This window comes from Petromyzon marinus, chromosome 42 (assembly GCF_048934315.1).
Source record: "Petromyzon marinus isolate PM22_M1 ecotype Great Lakes invasive population chromosome 42, UKy_Petmar_22M1.pri1.0, whole genome shotgun sequence".
NCBI classification, from domain to species: Eukaryota; Metazoa; Chordata; class Hyperoartia; order Petromyzontiformes; family Petromyzontidae; genus Petromyzon; species Petromyzon marinus.
The window spans coordinates 9,634,944-9,658,428 of record NC_133708.1 but is presented as its reverse complement, the minus strand read 5'-3'; the positions used below and the strand labels follow the sequence as shown (position 1 = coordinate 9,658,428).

At 44.1% G+C, this 23,485-nt stretch overlaps 1 protein-coding gene across 10 annotated transcripts in view; it reads right to left on the bottom strand.

The window, feature by feature from the left end:
* Positions 1–13,558: 13,558 nt before the first annotated feature.
* The window catches only part of LOC116951097 (forkhead box protein P2-like), a 272,184-nt gene continuing 262,257 nt past the window's right edge, over positions 13,559–23,485 (bottom strand). For all 10 annotated transcript variants that reach the window (XM_032969493.2, XM_076073504.1, XM_032969492.2 and 7 more), the window contains 2 exons: positions 23,058–23,218; positions 13,559–17,362 (listed from right to left, as the gene is read on the bottom strand). In XM_032969493.2, the coding sequence (XP_032825384.2) occupies positions 17,221–17,362; positions 23,058–23,218 (303 nt within the window). In that variant the 3' untranslated portion in view covers positions 13,559–17,220. The remainder of the gene's footprint in view (positions 17,363–23,057; positions 23,219–23,485) is intronic.

The following is a 23,485-nucleotide window of genomic DNA, read 5'->3' as shown; positions in this document are numbered from 1 at the left end:
TTTCTCCACCGCTCATCCCCCGCCCACCCTCAACCCCCCCCCCCTGGACCGGGAGGACCATAATAATGAGACGTTGCTTCAGGTGAAAAATTACCACACGGCTGAGGGAGGCGTGAATTAGAATGTCCCGAAAGAGCTGGAGGCTGGTGGGTTGAGGAAGGTTTTAACAAGGCAGGAACCTCATTATTCAAATCAGATATTAAATTTCGTCTCATCCAAATGCAAAAATAGGACCTCAAAGAACTCATCTCTCAACCATTTTGCAGCTCGATTTGCTCGCTGAAGTTCCTGAATTTAACCCCGACAGAGGTGATTCAGGAGAGCAAAGAGTTTCATTATTGTGGTACGACTCCAATATCCAGCCAAGATACTTTATGACTTAAAGTACTACTTTTTTGTCCAATTTTAAAAGAGGTATAATGCCATTGATAACATTACGCACACGTTGACCGATTGAACGTTACCCGTGTAAATATGTGTTACTCACAATCGTAGCATAGCTACCAGTGTGATTGTTGTGACTGTTATCAACGTAGCTTGTGCTCCTGGATATTCTAAAATTCACGGTATAAGAGAAAGCGTGTTGATTCAATTCGACTTTGAACTTGTTTTGCTCTTTATCTACAGTATCTTGATTGAATACTTCCATGACCAGATTTATAATAAATATATAAATAAACGATATGCCACACTCCCTACTTTATACCGCGTTATAAATAATGCCCTCCATATTAAAGGTGGCCCATATTTGAGCGTTCAATGATGGTTAGTTTTACGACGCCTAATTTAATGCTTCTCTGATCGTTTTAAATATTTAAAAAAAGAAATATCACATTATCTCAGCTGTTAACATTTCCGGGAAGGCTTTACCAACATCTTTGAGTGGGCATGATTTGACCTATAGCGTATATAGTGAGCAATAGCCATCACTTTTTTTTTACAGTATCTGCTGTGTGCCACTTAATGAGACTCATTGTGTGAGAGGTAGCTTGATGTTCCATGGGGGAGATGAAGGTTAATGCTAATGCACAACCTGCCTAACCATCATTATCGCCCAGATGCGAAAATAAATGAAGCGGCCAAGAATCTCTGCGCCATTACAGTCAGCGAGTACCTGGGGAGGAGGAGGAGGTGGATGACAGATGAAAATTCACTCGCGAGCACTGCAAAAGAAAAAAAGGAAGTGGCAAATTCAATTAAATACCCCCAAAAAATATGCCTATTATAGAGTCACCAAAAATATTCATTGGGGAGATTGTGAGTGTGTGTGTGCATTGTTTTTTTCACTTATTTATTTGCCTCTAGATGTTAAACCATTGCGTCTCTTGATTGATAAATCAGACCCCCCCTCGCCCCCCCCAAATTTAGTTTATATATATTTTTAAAGGTGGTACACATTATTAGTTTTCATTGCGACGGCTTGAACTTTTACCGGATGTATAATTTTCGTTTTTTTATGCCAATAAAGAATGTGATATGCAATTACCACGTAATCAGTTGCGAATATCACGCAAACATGCTGAGCACGACAGACATACCTGCATGGATGCTTATTAACACCCAGGGCAAAGGAATGAAGCCATATTCCCCCGTGCGATGAGCTACCACACGCAAGTTCCGAATAGCGGTAACAAAAAAAAAGTGATTTCCTGCTCAATTAGCATCGATGTTGTGCTTACCTCCTGTTTAGAGTCCTGGGCTGTAATGCCAAATTCTTGCAACCTTGTAGCCCAAAACCTGCAACATCTGTTATTCCCAAGCAGTCGCCCATCCAAGCGTTAACCAGGCTCAAATTTGCTTAGCTTCTGAGATATATTTTCATTAAATTCGTCAACAGATATACACGAGAAAAAGGGCGCCACATGCCTTCATTTGCGGCCCTCAACCACGAGGGGAAATTCCGCATTCCTATGACAGGGCCGAGTCTCTCCATTGGACACCGACTGTTAACTTCCACATGAAGTGGTACTCATTGTATCTACTTCCCGCATCTCCGATTAGCACGGTTGGCTACGTACGGTGCGAAATAATTTCAACATACATTCGTACAGTTTAATATGTAGGCTTTCGCGACCAATGTCATTCATCATAGATGTTTTTGGGTTAGGTCGCGTAAGTATAAACGTGTCGAAACCCTCCACCACCCGACACGGTCAGTCAGTAAGGGATTTGTCACGTGAACAAAACGCCAAATATTTACTACTTCAGCCCTCCGGTATTCTGGCAAATCGCCCGATGATGCTGGATGTAATTACCAGAGAAGCGTCGTACTACTCAGATTGTAAATGTTATGGATTTACTCTCCAACACAACGGTGGGCTGAAGTAGTATACTATTTGGCGTTTTTGTTAACGTGACAAATCCCTTACTGATTGGCCGCGTCGGGTGGTGGAAGGTTTCGACACATTTATACTTGTGCGATCTCACCCCAAAAATCTCGATTATTCGTACATACGGAGGGTTGATTTGCCTAATAAGGCGCGACCAAAAATTTGATCTCGCAACCTTGCGAGCGCAAGCCAAGCCACGTGGCTGAGTAACGCGAAGAATGGTGATATTATTTGATTATTTACCTAAAATACACTTTATTGCATATATGCGCACCCATTGAGATGCGCGCGTCTCATTTGCACGGGTGTCCAGACCCACTTGGGGAAATCATTCAACTTATGAATTAGTCATGTGGACGGAAATGTTTTTTTTGGTTATGACAGGGAACTTATTGACCTGTCGATGGATTTTGTTTTTGTGTTAACGTCTTAACACAAGTTGCTCGAAACAACATAAATACGCCGAGATTCGGTAGCGAGAGAGAGAGAACATAATGCAACAATATAGCCGGCAGTAGTTTGTGTGTGCGCAACGCTTGTTTTTCCGTCAAAAAGTATTTCTGCGACCACATCAGATGTGACGAAAGAACAGCCCAACATATTATAGACGTCATTATGAATATATTGTTCGTTATACATATATTTTATATTATTTTATTTTAATCGTTTAATATATAATACGAAAATATACGTCGTATTTTACACATGTATATGTCGAGAGTGTAGTTTACTCCAGTCATTACTAACTGTTGTGGTTCTGTAAGTCATCGCAGTAATTGCGAGTGAAGCCAATTGTTGTTGGTTTTTTTATGTACAAGCACGCAAAGTTCAAGAAAAGGCCTGTTAAATATGTCACGAATGTTAGTTTTGTTGTTGTTATTCTTTGCTTTGTTATTTCAAACAATGAGTCCACGCACGAATTGGTAAACGGTAGCATAGACACGTTTAGCGAAACAACTGGGTTCATTCAAAATGTTCTTATTATCATTGATAGGTACCCACATGCACTTAGCGCACACACACACACACTGCATGGGAAGGTGATGATAATGACAAACGATGGATGATGAATACGGTAGCCTTTAACAATCGTATTTCATTAAAATCGTATTTGTTTTGAGTGACGTATGACTTGAAATGTTTTGCATTGAGCGAGGACCCCCATCTCCATAAAGATAGAGGTGGGGGGGGGGTTCCTTTGTCTTTCAGAGCGGAAGTTGACCAGCATTGCATTCAGCAGTCCTGGCTGCCGATGAGACGCTGGGTGTTTTCAACCAGCGACAGCCCAGAGCGTTGCTTGTCCTGAAGCAATGCTGCTGGAATACTACACGCCTCGGGGAGACCCGTGTAACCGATGGGCTGTCCGTTAGAAATACTTCGAAATTACTGTTTTTGTTCACGTGGAGAGACTGATACGTGTGAAGGAGATGCATTGTCTGGCTATTTGTTTGAATGTTTATAATTTGCACGATGCAATATCACGAACATATATGTACGCATGGAAATATATATGTAGCTTTTTTTTTTGCACACAACTCGCCATATATCGTACGCATTACCTGCAAGCGCATACGCACTCCTTCGTGCGGATGCACTTGTGCATATGCCGTACGAAATACGAATACAGATATGTGTACGGGATATTAGTTAAAGTCAAGGTGGTTCCCTGCTCGAATGCGCATTGAGACGGCGTCCCATCTCTCGTTCACGGCCCTGAGCCAGTGGTGGAGATCACATTCACCTGCAGCATGGGCGAGCCAATCCATACGATTACCACTACGGACTTCCCTACAAAGCGGTGCCACATTTTATCGACCCCGGAGAGATGATGGGGTCGAGTCAACTCCAATCTAGGATTTGCACTAGGTGGATATACTTGTATGCGACCGGTACAAACTCTCCATCCCGCCGAAGAAAAGTTGCCAAGCATACCAAGACAAAGATCCCCCGTATAAATTTTGATTTAAAGCTTTCGTGACTGCAGTAATTCATATTCTTAGTTCTTTCTTTCGAAAGAACTAAGAATATCCCCCGTATAGCCTTAAACAGACTGTTGGGGTATGTGCTTTTAGCGAGCACCTATGAAGCCTGGAAACGGCACACGAGGGGGTGGGTGGCCAGCATCTCGCGCGGCCGCCTTTATATCTCCAGGTACTCATTTGAGGCTGAGTCGACCTAGGGGAGGCCCAGGACCGTTTCAGATAATCGTCACCGGTGTTGGCCGTGAGCGAAAATCAAACTCGAGTCGCTGGGTTCTTAGTGCAGCGTAGCGCTAACCACTACACTACCGCTCCCCGCAGGTATACACACACACAGGTACACACACACAACGGCCGTAAAACAAAGAAGCCCATCATCTCGGAAACGTCAAATCGGCTTGAAGCGCTGCTGGTGTCACAGGGACAAACCCATTTGTCCGGGCGCCTTTACCTGGGAAGTCTCAAACAAAAAAAACAAAGATCCGCCATATAGCCTTAACAGACTGTAGGGGCAAGTGCTGTTAGCGAGCACCTACGAAGGCCGGAACGGTACACGAGGGGGTAGGTGGCCAGCACCACGCCCGACCGCCTTTGTCTGCCTAGTGGCAATGTTTACACACCGCACCAGGTACTCATTTGAGGCTGAGTCGACCTAGGGGAGGCCCAGGACCGGTTCAGATAATCGTCATTGGTGTTGGCCGTGAGCGGGAATCGAATCCGTGTCGCCGGGCTCATAGCAGCTCACTAACCGCTACACTACTGCTCCCCAAACACACACAAACAAACACACACACAAACACACACAAACACACACACACACACAAACACACACAAACACACACAAACACACACACAAACACAAACAAACACACACACACACAAACACACAAACAAACACACACAAACAAACACATACAAACACACACACAAACACACACACAAACACACAAACAAACACACACACAACACACACACAAACAAACACACACACAAACAAACACACACAAACAAACACACACAAACACACACACACAAACACACACAAACAAACACAAACACACACACACACACAAACAAACACACACAAACACACACACACAAACAAACACAAACACACACAAACACACACACAAACAAACACACAAACAAACACACAAACAAACACACACAAACAAACACACACAAACACACACAAACAAACACACACACAAACAAACACAAACACACACAAACAAACACAAACACACACAAACAAACACACACAAACAAACACACACAAACAAACACACACACAAACACACAAACACACACAAACACACACAAACAAACACACACAAACAATCACACACAAACAAACACAAACAAACACACACAAAAACAAACACACACACAAACACACACAAACAAACACACAACCAAACACACAAACAAACACACACAAACAAACACACACAAACAAACACACACAAACAAACACAAACACACACAAACAAACACACAAACAAACACACAAACAAACACACACAAGCAAACACACACAAACACACACACACAAACACACACAAACAAATACACAAACAAACACACAAACAAACACACACACACACAAACACACACACACAAACAAACACAAACACACAAACACAAACAAACACACACAAACACACACACACAAACAAACACACACACAAACAAACACACACAAACAAACACACACAAACACACACAAACAAACACACACACACACAAACACACACAAACAAACACAAACAAACACACAAACAAACACACACACAAACACAAACAAACACACAAACACAAACAAACAAACACACACAAACAAACACAAACACACACAAACACACACAAACAAACACACACAAACACAAACACACACAAACACAAACAACCTAACACACACAAACAAACACACAAACAAACACACAAACAAACACAAACAAACACACACAAACACACACACAAACAAACACACACAAACACACACACACACAAACACACAAACAAACACACACACAAACACACGAACAAACACACACAAACAAACACAAACACACACAAACACACACAAACACACACACACACAAACACAAACAAACACAAACACATAGCGAGCGAGCGCAACCGTACTGCCACGCAACGCGGCACACATGCAGTCATTTTAGAGTCATTAGGACTTTTTTTTTATTGTTGCTGCTGCTGCAATTGCCGCAAACCCCCCCCCCCCCCCCCCCCCCACAAGTCCACGACGCAGCCACGGGCAGCAAGATAAACCTGCGGCTCGTCAGGCGAGCGAGCGCTAATTGAAGGCGATCGTGGCTCGGAGTTCTGTAATCAAGCGGCCCGCTGGAAAGCAGCCAAACAAGTTGGAGTTGCCGTTTTTTCAACCTTCGTGCAAAGAACACGGACGCAATTCCACCCCCCCTCCGCCCCCATATCCTCCTCGCCCCCTACCCAAACACACGTTGACTCGCTACTAAAACCTCCCAGCTTCCTCCGAATTAAATGCAACGGGAAATTCATTGTTCGCTGGAAGTTATATTATTCGCTGGAAGTTATATTATTTCTTATTCTTTTTTATTATTTTTCCCCCTCTCGCCATTCGTCGGTGGACGGATTTTTCTTTCGTTGCCTGCTTCTTAGTGGTGGAGCTCGCGGGGATGGGGTGGGGGGGTATTTGACGTCAGTATTGCTCTTTAAAATGCTATATTTTCATAACTCGCTCCGAATATTTCAAAAAGTATAAATTACGGCACAATTATTGCCAATTATAATCCAGTGCTGCCGTGACAGCGTACCACCTGCCTTGTACATGTGTGCATAATTTTAAGGGTATAGAGGGAGTAATTGCAGTACTCATTATGTAGCTCATTAGCTCTGGTCTCTCTTGATTAATATAAAATATGTAGTATAATTAGACAAAATCTTTTCAGAAGTTCCCCCCCCCCCCCGCCAACCGCCCTCATTCTGGTGAGCGCTCACTGAAAGGCACCTTTAGTTTGATTTAATTTCGGTTGCCCATAGAGCGTTTAAGGGCAATAAATTGAACGAGTTCAACCCCATTGCTCACCCCGAGCTTTGCGTGTGAAGATAAACAAAGCATTCGATAACCTGCAACGATGTGCCGCGGCCGAGGGAATTTCGCATGTCAACCTGGTTGTTTTCATTTTTTTGCCCTAAATAATTCACAACGCTCTTGGCTGTGTGTGTGCGCGCGTGTGCGCGCGGGACCTCCTGAAAACAGGGCGGTTAAAAAGGCAGTACATTTACGGGGGGGGGGGTGGGGGGCAAAGAGGGGAGGGGGGGGGGGGAGTCGGGGAAAAGTCACCGCTCACAAGTAAACCAAAACCTTTTCGAACGTTTCTCTCCCGTCCGCAATAATCAACGGCGTATTTGTTTAAGCCGCCTTTACCCTCCCGCCCCTCCCGCGCCTACCATTCCGCGAGAAGTTCTTTCGGATCCGTGTGCTTCTCACACCTGATAACATTTACCCGGCCCCCTTGCCAAATTGTTTCCGGGTTCTGAACGGAAAGCAAACACAATCATCAGGCATTAAATTGCTGCAGAAATGCATCCCTAACTGCCAGCAGATCTGTTATTACCTAATTACCATACAAGCCCCTGTGGCGAGTTTTGAACAATGTGACCCCACTGCCATCTGAAGTTATCCTCAGCAACATTTTTTGTCAAAGTAGAACAGAAAATAACCCTCCCCCACCCACCCCGCGCATGGCTAAATTAGAGAATGTGCAGATCAAAGTTGTTTCGGAGTAAGCAACGGAGTCGATGCCCCCCCCCCTCCCCATAAACCATGAAGTCTTTTTGTCGAGAGTGAGTCACGTTGCCTTAATCGGCACTCGATACGTTGGGATTTTTTTAAAATCTTTCAGAGGTCTGCCAATAGCTCTCTTTTCCAGCTCTCATTGAGCTTGTTTAGAGCAATCTGCTGCTATAAATGTCCAAATGATCAGCCACTTTGTTGAGCTACCATTTGTGGCCAGGTCGCTTCTGAAAAATGCGTTAATAACTCAGCGGGCTTTGCCTGATAGGATAGGGATGATTTAGTTTAATATGTATGTATTTGTTTACCTTTCTTATACTTTTGCACTACTATCGTGTGTTTTGCATCCGTTGTTATAACGTTCCTACCCGCCCCTCCTGGACATCTGTGAAAAAAGAGCTTTATAGCTCATCGGATTCATCTTGCAGTGTAAATATTCAGATTGTCTGATTCTGATTCAAAAGGCTGATAGTACATTGTGGATAGAGCTACAGTAATAAGCGATGCAGTACATATGAAACCTTGCAATTGCTTGGTCACACCACTGCTGTCAGACATGCCTCCAATAGAGGGAGCTCTGGAGAGCCATTCGACTGTATTTGGCCTACTCTTCCACGCATGGCTAGACGCCTTGGCAGAGGTGGGATGACTGTGGTTGTAATCATTTATACTACTGGGTGGAGAGATATGAATTCAAAAGGGTGAATTAAGAAACCTCCACCATTGTTTCAACAGATTTGCCAGTGTTCATTAATTAATACTAAACTAAATAAATAAATGATTTGGAGAGAGAGAGAGGTGCCGGTCATCATCGGTAGTAGAAATCGTAGTCATTGCGATGCCTTTTAACCTCGGCCACAGCGTGCGGTTTAGATCAATGACAGTCTGGGGTTACACGAGGTGGCAGCATCCAAGTGAAGAAGTTCCCTGGCCATAACTCCATCGCCACGCTTCCACGCCCGCCCGCACGCACTCCATAGCACCGTGGAGTATGGTTAAAGGAACGGTGCAAACATTGCGTTGCATGAATTTGACGTGTGTTACTTTTGTACATTCGCAAGAACCGGTAACATTTTTGGAGGGGGATGGAGGATGGGAGCGTGGGGAGAAACATGTCTTTTTCATTATTGCTTTTTTGAGCCTCGTGTAGAATGCGCGTGTATTCTACCGTTGTAGACAAGTCAATGGCAAGCCATGTTTATCGTCCGTTCGACTGCAATAATTCCAAAGTGCTCTTTAGAAACCAACAAGAATGCGTTCTGTGTTTGACTCAAGCTCACCAAATGCAACATAACGCACACATCTAATTTATATACACTTTGTATACACTTTGCTACGTACAATTTATATACACTTCCCTTCGGAGGCCAATCACGGCACGTAAATTTGGGGCAGCACTTGCTGCCATCATATGGTCCCTACCCAGACAGCAGTTAATGAAGTTTATGGCAATTACGTATTTTTTGCACGTGAAACGGGGCTGTGACTAAAGCTCGTTGTGTAGTTAACACGATATTTAAAGTTACTTACAATTATTCAAGCGCGCGTTGTGATGTGATAAAATCATTACTTGCAAAAATGCAACACTTTGCACCATTACAGGAAGCACAAGATTTGTTATGGGACATTTTTCAAGTGTAAAATTATGTTGTTGCTAATTTATTGCTAATTTGCGTGATGAGCGAGTGTTAAGTTATGCTGAAAGAATCGTGACACATTAGTGTGAATAATTTAACACTAAAATAACGTCAAATTGTTATTCAAATAAAAGCAAAAAAAAATAATAACGAGCGCATCTCATCCCGTAATTGTACAACGGGGCATATTTTCACAAGCTCCTATCATTTTTTTCCCCTTCTTCTTCACATTCGTCGTAAAGGACGGTGAATTATTGATTTCCTCAATACACACTTTTAACAACGAGACTCGACTCGGACTAGAAGGGAGTTGCCGACAGGGCCGCCTGTCAAAGCGGATAAAGGCGCCGAGTCTGCGGGGGAAAGTCAAAGAGGCCTGACATCACTAAACACCGCATCTTAACCGTTTAAGTGCTTGCTATTTCTTGACAGTACCGGAGGAGGTGGTGTGGGTGGGTGCTTGCTTGCAGCGCCGTGGTGCCAACAACCTCGTGCCGATGAACCGGAAACTCGAGGCGATGCAAAATTTATCAGCGCACCCCCCCCTCCACCCCCAATCCCTTCAGCAAGGGAAAACATCGTCTTGCTTTTTTGCCGAAGTTTTCTGGGCATTGTCATCGCCGGCAGGCAAGCGAAGGCTAGGCCCGACGCTGCGTGGCGTGAACGCACGCATCCTGACAGGCATAAGGGGGGGGGGGGCAGGGGGGGGGGACCATGGGAAATTGTATAAATATTTTTTTTGTATTCCAGGTGTAACTGTAACGCAAACGGACAGTTGGATCACGCAAGTTTAATTTGGCTTTTCAAGTAATTCACGAGAGAGGGAGAGAGAGAGCAATGGAGATGGGGAAATGCCCATCGTGCTCTCTGCAAGCAGTGAAAATAAGGGATGGCCTATTGACATTCACCGCTTGTTTTGTGGTTCAATGCTTATCAGAAGCAGACAATGCATATACACTTCGTATTTTGCACATTGCAATATCGCCAAGTCAGGGAAGCAAACATAGCGGCAGCTTTTCGTGATGTTCAAATGAGAACAGTGCCGCTGTTATTTGCCGTCAAGTTGATTCTTCAGGAGAGTTAAACACCCCTCAATTTTAGATGTTATTTTTTCCAATGCAACTGGAATTCATGCTATTTTTCTAAATGTATTTGTGGAAATCTTTTTTAGAATTAAAGCATCACGCGATGTCGCTTTTGTAACTCAAGAGATTGGCGCATGTATTAGTCTATTAGGTAGGCCACATGCAGTGGGTAAAAGTGCGGATAACTGCCACCACTCACAACACGTCTATGCAGAGTGGAAGAGCAGGCCAAACACGCGATAGAAAGAGCTCTCTGGAACGCCTTCTACTGGAGGCCATTTCACCAGCAATGGCATGATGAGCAAGCAATTGCAGCGCTGAACCTCTTCCAGCTATCGCTGTGTTTGCACAATTTTAACGCGTGTAACTGAAGCACATTCCTCGTCTGAATAACGTTCCCGAAATCTGCCTGCATGCGAGCGCAGGCTTATGCGCGTGGTACAACCTCGGGCTGTGATGAATGGCAAGATCACGTTGAGCCCTCCCTGGGGGAAGAGGTTGGGGGGGGGGAGGGGTATGTTGTGCACCCCCCCCCCGCCTCCTGTACTGGAGTGCGTTTCAGGGGAAGTCTTCTGGAGAAAGATGTTGTTGCGTGGCAGGGCGCGGGGCGTGTCCGGGCGCGGGGCGTGTCCGATTCACCCTCCTCCAAGTCATTGAGAATTTGGTTTCGGCAAGGCGGATCATTGGGGAGGGGGGGGGGGTACACCTCCTTGGGGGAGATCTTGTAGAATGATCGTATCGATGGGGTAGGTCAGTTTAACACGGGGGGAGATCTTGTAGAATGATCGTATCGATGGGATAGGTCAGTTTAACACGAAGGCTTTCGTGAACAAATATCATCCATAATACAGGTTTTTTTGGGGTTAGATCGCGTAAATATATAAATGTGTCGTTAAACCCGCCACCACCCGACACAGACAAATGGTAAGGTCTGTCAAGTAAACAGAACATGCCATTACATTGCTCTCCAACACACCCGTGTGATGTACTAGTAACGAATTGGCACGTTCTGTTTACGTGACAAACCTTACTAATTGGCTGTGTCGGGTGGTGGCGGGTTTAACGACATTTTAAGATATTTACGCGATCTAACCCAAAAAAACCTGTATTAAAGGTAGGTATACAAAAACGCACATATACTTTAATAGTTGTCCAGGCACCAGTGATATTCCAAAAAAAATGACAAAGCGCACACCTGGGTTTGAGCAAGATGCCCCGCTTGTATCACAGTGTTGCTTAACAGAGTGGTCCGCGTGGAATTAATTTATACCATCTGTCCGAAAGCAGTTCAGTTGAGATAAAGCGAGGTGCCACGTACGGCAACTTCGTAGCCTTAACATTCAAGCAGACACGAGATGACCAAATCTACCTGCAGGTTTGGAGGATGCCAATTACAGAAACACGCTTTCCCTGCTGCCATTGGCAAAACTGCCCAGAATACGTTCCATCGTATCAAAGACGGTGGTCACCTCATCGCACGCTTTCAGATGCACTTCTGCGGCCGTCTGGAACGCTCTTCCTCCCGATATTAGGAAGCCACTATGAGCTATGCACTTTTACATATCGATTGAAAACTCATTTCTTTAGAACTGCTTATATGTGAGCAGTTTGTTGTCCTTCGCACGCGTCTCCGATTAGCGCGGTTGGCAACGTACGGTGCGAAAGAAGTTCAACGTGCGTACTGATCCCGCACACTAAGCAGGGTTTGGGCCCGGACAGTGAGTGCTTGGATGGGCGAACACCATGCACAACAAGGTAGCCGTCGGCTGTGGGGCTATGTCGTGGGCAGCAGTGGGCAGTGCAGAGAAATCCATTGCTGTGCTGTGAATCCATGGTCATGCATCTCCCTGCCTCCACCAATCCAACTTGAAGTACGGTCGCATAACTTGTATGACCCGCACGGTTTAGGGGAAGCTCACGTCCAGCGGTGGATTAACAATAGGATGTACACCTTCCTGTTAAGACATGGCAAGGTTTCTGTGGTGTGTACAGGAGATTATCCTCCAATATTCTCGATCAGCTGTGTTTCTGGTGTGTGACGCTATCGATGCGCATTTAAAGTTGCATTTTCAATTTAGGTGCATAGTATGGGCATTCCGAAAGAAGATATGTTTGGGGAAGTGGTGGCGCGGTAATTAGTGCATTGCACTATGAACCTCGTGTCCTGAGTTCAATTTCCAGTCACGTATAACATTAGTGGCGAGCGATAATCTTAGATGACTCCAGGGCCCGTGAGCTCCTTCACTAGCCTGCACTCTGACCAGTGTCGTGCAGTGGTTTGACGAAGGGCTGTAACATTATAGATTGAAAACTAATTTCTTTCGAACTCATTTTTCGTGTTTAGTTTTTGTCCTTCCCCCGCACCTCCGATTAGCACGGTTGGCTATGTACGGTGCGAAAGAAGTTCAACACGCATACATAAACATCTAATATAGTTCAACATAGTACATTATTTTACGACCAAAGGAAGATTCATGGATTCATAGTTTAGTCAATGGGTCGAAAAATGTATTTCACAAAACTAGGCTTGCAATCCAACATTCCCAGTAGAGGGCATTCTTACATTTACTCACATTAAAGGCAACGGCAATTAGGTTACTATACAAGATTACCACGTTGAGATTAACTGAATTCTAAAAAAAACACCAACGCGATCTTTAGATGATTAAAGTAGAGATTGAAACGGCATTCAGTGCGTCACGTATAAACGCAATACACAAAACGTTAATGAAGGATCATCCACTTTATTACTCATTCCTTGGCACTTAAAAAATAAAGTAAAATGAACAGGTTAAATCCATCGTTTTAAAATATTAATATAATCCTTGGTGATTATGCACTATTCCCTTCATTTGATTGGTCCGGGGAATATTTGTTGAAAAATAGTGATGGAATGTTCATTTTAAATCATACTGCTGCTTAACTGGACAAGCAAGTGCCTTTGAAACAATGGCGAAAGTGTGTTTGGCAGTGGCATTAACAAATAATAACATACACCAGAATATCTTTGTTATTATGAGAGGAAAAAAGAAAGCTCTCTATTCAAACTTAAGTGACGGTGACGACGACAACGACGACGATGATGACTCAATACCTAAATGTTCCGTCTAAAAATCAAGCAAGGATTTCGAGAGCATTGTTTATTAAGAAAGGAGAACATTTCAAAAATCGCTGAATTTCTTTTCCTGCTACAACACGTAAAACGCACACAGTACATCCCTACAAGCAATACATTAAATACAAAGCTTCTGCACATTATGCCAAGCATATATTTGTATTTTTTTCGTAATTTTTCTCATCGTTTTTTTTAATGCTACAACATTATAGAAGAAAACATCAAGATTGCAAAAATTCTTAAAATCATATACCCGGTGGTAGACATAAACGGTGACGGGTGCTGTATTTAGTTTTTGTTCTATCTCTCTGTAATTAGTTTTTTTTTAAACCATTCGCAGTGCCAACCATCGTGCATTTACTCAATGTCTGACAAGCATTTAAAGGTTAATACAAAAAAATACCGTCTCTTTTTTTTTGCTCAAAGCAAAAAAACATTTGCTGGATAACGAACCGAAATCTGAGCACACTGTTTTAAACAGCAATGGAAAAGCGACCATCAAACAATGATTAAGCTACTGATAATGGCGTTTATACTCTAAAATTCATGCAACGTATTTTACAGCTAAGTGCAAAACTGTGAGGGTAGTTCATTTCAGAGAGGTTTGATCTAGTCTGAGGTATGCATTCTAAAAAAGAGATGTTATTTAAAGAGTAAGGTTTTTTTTGGAGGCTGTAGTAATATTTACAAAATCACGTAAAGTTGTGATGCACGTTTTCACTCTGCCTTCGTTTGATCGCACACAATTTTTGATGCGTCCCTGTTTTGAAAAATACATTTTTTAAATAAGTTTTTTTCTTTTTGATTCCTTTTTATTTTTTGTTAAAACAATTTCACTAAGATTCTATGCTTTTTTTGCGAATGCCTTTGAGAAAATGACATTAAAAAAACGCTTAGATCTGTAAGTGCTAAGAACGTATTCCCATCTCACACCTTTAGAATACCCAATCATGCACTCAATGCAAGTGTTCTGGGCAGGCAATGTCTGGTTGTAGCCTCGTACACACTGCTTCACAGACAAATACAAAAACAAATATGAATACAATTTGAATCTGAAACACCTAAACACATCCTTGAGTACTCACAGAAAACAATCAAAATATATAACCGTTGAGAATGTATTAAAATATTGAGGAATGAGCAGAAACCACTTGGGCCACTGAATAAAAACTGGAATCGTGACCTTGATTAAACTATTACCATTGTTTCACAATTTGTTTTTATATATTTCAGGATTTGTTTTGCTCAAGAGGGCTAGGGTGATGATTATAGGGTTTGGATGATATAGAAAGTACGTGGTCTCGATTTAAGCTTATACAACAAAGGTAATACTTTTCTTTTTTTTACACTGAGCCTGCAACATTGGTGCAATTGGTATGACGTCTAGTGTTTAAATAGAGGGGCTATCACGTAGTGCTGTAGTTTAAAAATTAATAAAGCATGTGTTGCAGTCCATTGTGTCGTAGCTTTTTCAACACTGCAAATAATGTTAAAGAATAAAAACTTTGGTTCAATGATACATCAATTAAGCCTGGCAACACACTTTTAATGGCAAAATACCCAGTCCCGTTATGAATTAATTTATCATCCGTGTGTTCATTTGTTCCTCTCGTTTAGTTTTTGGGCTAAGTCATTAAAATAACAAACAAAATATCTTTGGCAATAAAAAAAAGAAACACCGTAGGTAATTTAGGGAAGCAATTAAAATAAATATTAATGATTACACTGGTAGTATAACTACAAAGCACCTATTTTGAAATAAAATACCTTTTGCCGGTGGTATGTTGAGGTCAGCTCCGAGGGAGGTTCACGTTTTACCATTTTTTTTTTTGGTTTTTCGGAAAAGAGCATTGGTCAGGCTAATTTACGTCGAGGTGACGTTGAGCTTCTCACGGCCGCCACTCCCGATGGCGGTACGCTTCTTTGAACCGCGAAGTTTCACTTTGCCGCGTTAAAAAAAAATAATAAACCACGCAAATAAAAGTCTCACGTTGATACATTGCATTTCGTGCCAAGTGGCATCGCCGAGGAGGAAATACGTCCCAACGAACATAACTTATTGTGTGTGTGTGTGTGTGACATTTGTAAGGGTTATTATAACCGTGATGCTATTATATACATTCCATCGGTCTCTGTTCACCATCACCGGCCAAACTCGGAGAACTTTTTTCACGTTGCTCTGAATATGTAACAAAACGTAAAGCAAATCACTCCCGAGGCTTCTTCGTGCATTCGCCCCCACACGAGCGATCGAATTGAGTTGAAACTTCTGACGGAGCAGATTAGATGGTTGTCATTGAGGAGGAGGAGGATGAGGGAGGGGGTTTCGTTTCTTGATTTTTGTATTTTTTGTCGTTTTGTTTTAACATTTCCTTTCCTTTCATTTTCCACAAACAATTTGGAACACTACGAAAACCTTTGGTCTGCTCCAGCACTGAAAGCAAATGACTCCTTTCCATGAGAGAGGTGAGCAAGGTTGCCGAGGTATAAAGACACTCAGATAAATTCGCGGGCAAAAACCTGCCAAAAACCATTTGGTTCCATTTAGTTGGATTTGATGACAAAAATACATGTCAGACCTTCTGAAACAAGGTCAGTGGGAAGTTACTTTTTCTTCTGCCTGCAAGCTGGCATTATTATTTTTTTTCATTTTATCAGCAAGGCAAAGAGTAGCTTTTCAAACAAAAAATTCCAGCATTCTTTTTGCTAATTCAGGTCAACGACTGACAAGGTTTTTTTATTTGCGTCCCCTTTTCCCTTCGTCTTTGTTGCTCACGATAACTGTCCACATTTTTCTTGATAAAAAAAACTATCGCACAAATACAGGGTGTTTCAACTGTCAGCAACAGTTTGTTTGAAAGCCAGTTCTGAACATTTGAATGGAGTAGCGTCCAACGTTACACAGAGTTTGCTTTACATTGGTTTCTTCTTCGTCCTCCTCCATATTTTTTTTATATTCACAGTCAAAATGTTTTATATTTTTGTTGACATGTGCAAATGCTTCATTCTTCAGTTAAAGAGTTCGACAAATGCCCACATCGTTTGCAACGATGACAATATCAACAAGAGGAAATAATAACGGTAATAATATTTTAAAAAAACCCATTAAACTTGTGGCCACAACAGAGGCTGGCAATCTTACCAATGTCCTCATAATCATGGCATGTCGTTTCCCTGTATCGTCAGCTCTTTTGAAACGCAGTTCAGAGGACGCACTCGATTTGGGTCCACAGCCCCCTGTGACGTCCCCCAAGGGAGTCTCCTTCGCGAGGCCGTCATTCCATCTCCACCATGAGATTGTGGTCGTCATCGAGATCCCTGTCGTCCTCCAGATCGGGGCTCTGGCTTCCCATCGCCACCAGTGACAGGGGGCCATCGCATTCCTCCAACGGCTCCTCCTTGACGTTCGTGGAGTGTCTGTTGAAACGAAAGCGAGGGCTGGTGTTACTGTTAACACGAGGGCAATTGTGGTCATCGGGAAGGTCAGTGTGATTTCTAGCTGTTTATGCAAATTGGGGGGGAGGGGGGGGGGTAATAAAATGATGTCGTGATATTTTTTTGTTGGGGATGGAAAAGAGCCCGTGTGAAAATAAATGTTTCCCCCCCCACCCATTCAGATTTTCGTCAACATAACTAATGAGACAGATTTGAATGCGGGGTGTCCATAAAAGTATTATCCGTGATTATCCACGAACAACGCTAACAATTAAATCGATAACATTTTTTGTTTTCATTTGACTCGCATACACAATGGGTCTCGCACTACAAACATCATTAAAGTGTCAATAGGCAAAGATTTCCCGAGACCACGAGGTGAGATTTTTATTATTTTTTTAGTTTATAGACACACCTCGAGCTCGTTTGAATTTCCATCGAGCTCGCAAAACAAACTCTTGACATCTACCGACGAAACAAACTCTTGACATCTACCGACGAAACAAACTCTTGACATCTACCGACGAAACAAACTCTTGACATCTACCGACAAGGGCGAGTTTTTTATTTCTCGCAAAGCAGCCAGCGAGCGCCTGCGCCGGGGATTCCGGCATTTGCGAGCCGTCCCCAAGGCACCAAATGGGCTGGGGCGTTTGAAGCCCCGAGGCAGTGCTCGGCGCTATTATTATTATTATCAGACGCTATCGGCAAGTGGCAACAACTAATAAATTGTTCACTCCGCGACAAGAGGGCTCGCGCTCTTCATTAGCATGCCACGGACCGGGGCTCGTCGCCCCATCAGAGACAGAGGAAACCCTGACAAGGTGATCCGACCATTAATCAGTGTCACGCTACCACCGCTCCCTGGGACGAGATGATGCATGTTGTTTCTGCCGCAGATTAATGAACATCTTTTAGCGGCGTGGCAGTGTGCGGCGAGGGAGCGGAACCCAGTGGCGAGACATCACCCGACGCGGCAGGGAGTGCGTCAGGTGACAGATATCCGTGCTTGCGCGCGTGTGCGCGCGCTTGCGTGCGTGCGTGTGCAGTTGAAAATGAGATGGCGTCATATTTATAGCAACAAGGGAGATGATGTGCATTGTGGGTGTGTGTAAGGAGCGTGATCACGCACGCACACAACACGTCTTGTACCCACTGTAATGATCAATACGGTTGATAATTCCTTTGGTGAAAAAAAATAATGTTCAGAATTTTCTGCTTTCAAGGTGTTTTTTTTTTAAATCAATAATTACCATAAATTGCATCAGGTTACCACCACCAATATCAGACACACAACTGTTACATACAAGTAAACGTTCTCAACATTTTATTTGTACCAGGACCCCACGGTATATCCTGCAGTCTTCAACTATTATTCACTCATTATCTCTGGCCTTTCTACGTGATATAAAGCTGGATATGCCACATGTTATATCATATACTATATACCCAGTAAACGTGCAACGATGGACTAACATTACCAAACGGTTGGAACCGTTTTTGGAATCAATGTCGACCCAACGTTGGACCAGCTATTTCCATGTTCATTGGGTTTATATTTCCTTTTAGGGCAGTGGTATTATTGATGAATGTGTCGAGTTTTGGTGACACGTACAAGACAGGGTTTTCGCTAGGTTGTTTATACCTACAGGCTATTATGTCATTATTCACTGGTGGCAGCAGGGGAACTGTAATGGGAAGGGAAAACACCCCGTGACAACCAGGGGTGAACTCCACAATGAAAGCCCTACATTATGTGCTTGTATGGGATGCAGGTGTGGGATATTTATAAGTCCATTCACTGAAGTTATTTTGGGCTATTTCTCGTGTATTTGTAGGGCTGCTATGTTCATCACCATTCATGCGGTCCAAAAAGCCAAAGATCCCCCGTGTAGCCTTAACAGATTGTCTAGGGGCAAGTGCTGTCGCGAGCACCTATGAAGGCCGGCACGGCGCACGAGGGGATGGGTGGCAAGCACCACATCCGGCCGCCTTTGTCTCCCTAGTGACGATGTTTACACACCGCACCAGGTACTCAGTTGAGGTTGGGTCAACCTTGGGGAAGCCCAGGACCGGTTCCGATAATCGTCACTGGTGTTGGCCATGAGCGGGAATCGAACCCGAGTCGCCAGATTCGTAGTGCAGTGCGTTAACCACGACCCCACCGCTGCACTACTGCTTATGTGGTACACACACACACAGACACCCTATTCTAGGAATGTTGAGCTTGTTTGACGAGCTCGAAAGTAAATGAGCAAATCTGAGCTGTTATATCAATTGAAATGCACAGAAGAATGAATTACCAATTAATTCACGAGATTATATAAACACGACTCATCTGATGTCTGAGTTAGCATGACAGCACAATGATTAAAGCATTAAAGAGGTCCTCTATGATTTTGAAACTAATGACAACACTGCAAGATTCAGTCACCCGCACACGTACAGATTTTTACCCTCCAGAGGTATGCACAGCTCTGCAACACTGAATTTAGTTATGAAATTGAGGGATGTTGGGATCATCCGTTAGAAGTCATTAGTGTGATTGGCACAGTGTTTATGGCTTGTGACAGCTATTATAATGATTATGGAAGTGCGGTTGCATTATGTTGCTTAGACGTATCAAGATAAATATAGCTCACACTTTAAGTTGCTGCTACTTTATCCTCTGGGAAGTGTCAACTGTAAAATGTGACTAGATTATTCTGATCTGACAAGCCACATTAATTAAGTCAAAGCAATGAACGGCGCAAATATCAGTGAGTTATAAATAATATAAGTTGCCAGTTGCTAGCATTTGAAACAACGCTCCTGCATTATTTCGCACACGACGGAGCCAAGGTCCTGTCTGATACAAAAATACATTGTCATTTTTTTGTTTTTAAGCAACACAATGCACAATTCATAAGGCATAAGCAAATAAATTATCATAATTATTTCAGTAGCTTAATTATCAACAACACCGACTTATTATTACATATTTAAAAATTTAATGTTTACAGCTCTTGCTACCATACTACCCAGCACTTCCCCCACCCACTCAGGCTACCGCCCGATGTTTTAAAACGGGGTTAATGATCGCGGGTTATTCTAAAACAACAAGGCACTCACACACCTGTACACTTTAATTGCAGACAAATTGAGGTCGCTGCTGTTTATGAGCGTGCACGGGCGAGTATATATTTTAAGCTATTTGTGTGGCACACAAACAGGGCTGGTGACAGGAGCCAGCCTAGGTTGCCCTCGTGCCAAGAACGGTAATCCAATAGCCGTTAAAGTCATTTGCAAGTGGGAGGCGGATAAATAATATGATGGGGGGGGGGGGCGGAGGAAATTGGGAACAAAATATATTTATCTTTTTTTTGCAAAGGATACAAAAGCAGCCACACCAATTGTCAAATGGCGTGCGCTGCAACTGCTGTGCTAAAAAAACAACTAAACTGAAGCTATTATAGCTCTCTTTCAGAAGCGACCTGGTCACAGATGACCTAAATGATAACTCAAAGAAGTGGCTTGTCACGTGGACGTTTCTCGCAGCCAAATACTCCTAAAAGCACGTCGATTCTAAATGTGGAGGGAAAATCCGGAGAACCCGGCGAAAAATGGACGGGGAGAGAAACACACAAACACCAAATGGACGTGTTGGCGGTACACCGGTGTGGCATGACACACCGGTGTGGCATGACACACCGGTGTGGCATGACACACCGGTGTGGCATGACACACCGGTGTGGCATGACACACCGGTGTGGCATGACACACCGGTCCTCATAAAGCAGTCTAAAAAAATAAACCTGACATTCGCCTTCCGACTGCTTTGCCATCACGAGAACTGACTGTTACGCACCACCCCGCAAGGTTTTCTGATCTAGGTTTTTCGAATCGCGGGGAAAAGAAATAATCATTGCGACAATTTCCTTTTTTTATATATATGTATATACCGCGCACCACCGACCGCCAATACGTTCAAATGCACAACAGGCGTCGGGGGGGCCAAGATGGAACCAGGCGAGGCAGTTAACATCCCGCCACCCTGCCACCGCCACGTTAATATTCACGTGCTCTGCGATGTAGGCGTTGGATGCCCAGCGCCGGCGTTAACGGCGCGTCACCGGTTACCGGCTTGCAAAAGGACACGGGAGGCGCCCGCCCCCCCCCCAAGGAGACAGCCAGGAGGGACGAGTCGTGGAGCCTCGCAGGAAGCGCCTCTCGGAGGGGTGGAAGGGGGCGGCAATCCGGGCGTCCACAGCGCGAGCGGCAATTGGAAGGCGCTCGCAATTTCCCCCCCCCCCCCCCCCCCCCCGGGGGCTGGAACCCGTCGATGTAAATTGTCTCCCTTCCTTTGTAACCCCCTTTCCCCCTGAAGCCATCAGAGATCCTACGTCGATCTCTGACAGTTTTCCCTCTTTGCGCACGCAATAAATAATGGCCACGGATAAAACCGAGTTTATTCTAATTATTAGTACCTCGGAAAGCAAGCGTGAATGCCTTAAAAGTGTAAAAACAACTTTCTAAGATGTGTTTAATGCTGAAGAGGTTTTCATGAAAAAAAACTGCCCGTTTGTCAATTCAAACTGGAGCTTGAGATGTGTCAATGTCCTTCAAATGTTACCGTTTCCTCAGGATCCCCACAATGTACAGTGATCTCCCGCTACATGTTTTTTAACCTTCCTGATCCTTCTCTCTGCTCTGAGGGAGGGTCATTTCCCAACACATCAGCTCACTTCCATTATAATACAGTGTTATTGACAAATGTGGGGATAGTTCACACTTTGCAACTCAGTTTGAAGATTTAATACGTCTGCCTATAACACGGCGGTCGCAAATAACTCTCATAAACACGATCCAACGTCAATACAATTTCAGTAAAAACTAAAAGTTGCGTTGACAATTCCCGATTCACCCGACGGAAAATGTTTTCGAAGGGTTGCCCAAAACTTTTCGAAACGAAAAAAACAAAACTAGCGCAAAAAGGATTTATTTCGCTGTCATGCCTTTTGAAAAGCAATCCGGAATCCACTTACTGTACATGCACCAGTCATTTTTATCCATTCGTTATGTTTGAGTGAGTGCTTTTGGAAAACTTAACTTAACAATGAAAATAACATACTGTGTTCTATCTGCTATGAACATATGGCAATTATTTTTTTCCATTAATTAAAAGTATGGAGAGACAACTGAATACAGTATTGCACAAAAGGAGCAGGGAGAGATGCATGCTTGGAATTACACCGAGAGATAGAAAGAGGAATGCATATGGATGGAACACATACACAGGTTCCTACAATCATTCAAAATGTTCAAAAAGTAAAGTTTCCTTGGGCAGGGCACGACACTGGATGGAATGATGGCTGATGGTCAAGATTAATAACGGAGTGGCAGCCTAGGAATGGATCGCCGCGCCGTAGAGGACATCCACCTAGAAGACGGAGCAATGAAGCAGCTCCCGTGCCAGTACAAGGCGGATCGTTACTCCGCACGATCGCGAAAGGTGGTTGCGGCGGCTTGGTGGGAGGCCTCCATCCAGCAGTGGATTGACCATGGCTGACGACGACGAAGACGACGACAACGAACGTGCAAATGCGATTCGCCGAGCTTGTGTGTGGGCCCGAGGGGGGAGGCGTGAGTGGGTGGGTGGGTGGGTAGGTGGGGGCGGAGTTAATGCATCCACACTCACAGCGCCTGGGAGGGCGAGTGCCTGGGGCTGTTGCTGCCGTTGCTGCTGTGCTCCAGGAGGCCGTTGAGGTCCTCGGGGGCAGTACCCATGAAGGTGGCCGCCGACGTCAGGGAGTTGCCGAAGCCGCCCAGCAGGGGAAGGTTGGCCTCTGCGAGCGCCGCCTGCATTCGAGGCGCCAGCCGAAGGGAGGGGCGAGTTGGGGGTATCAGGACTTGCATTCGCAGCGACCCGCTTGCTTGACCTGCTTGAGAAAAAAACTCAACGAGGCTCATGTCACTTGACGTCTCGACTCGACCGTTTTCAACGCCCCTGCTGCAGTTTAGCCGAGGGGGACCCCCCCCCCACCGCCCCCCACATCGGTGACAGCTGTCCCTGTGCGGCACAAGGTGGACACAGGACCAGTGTGTAAATAAGCATTGGTCTGCCAA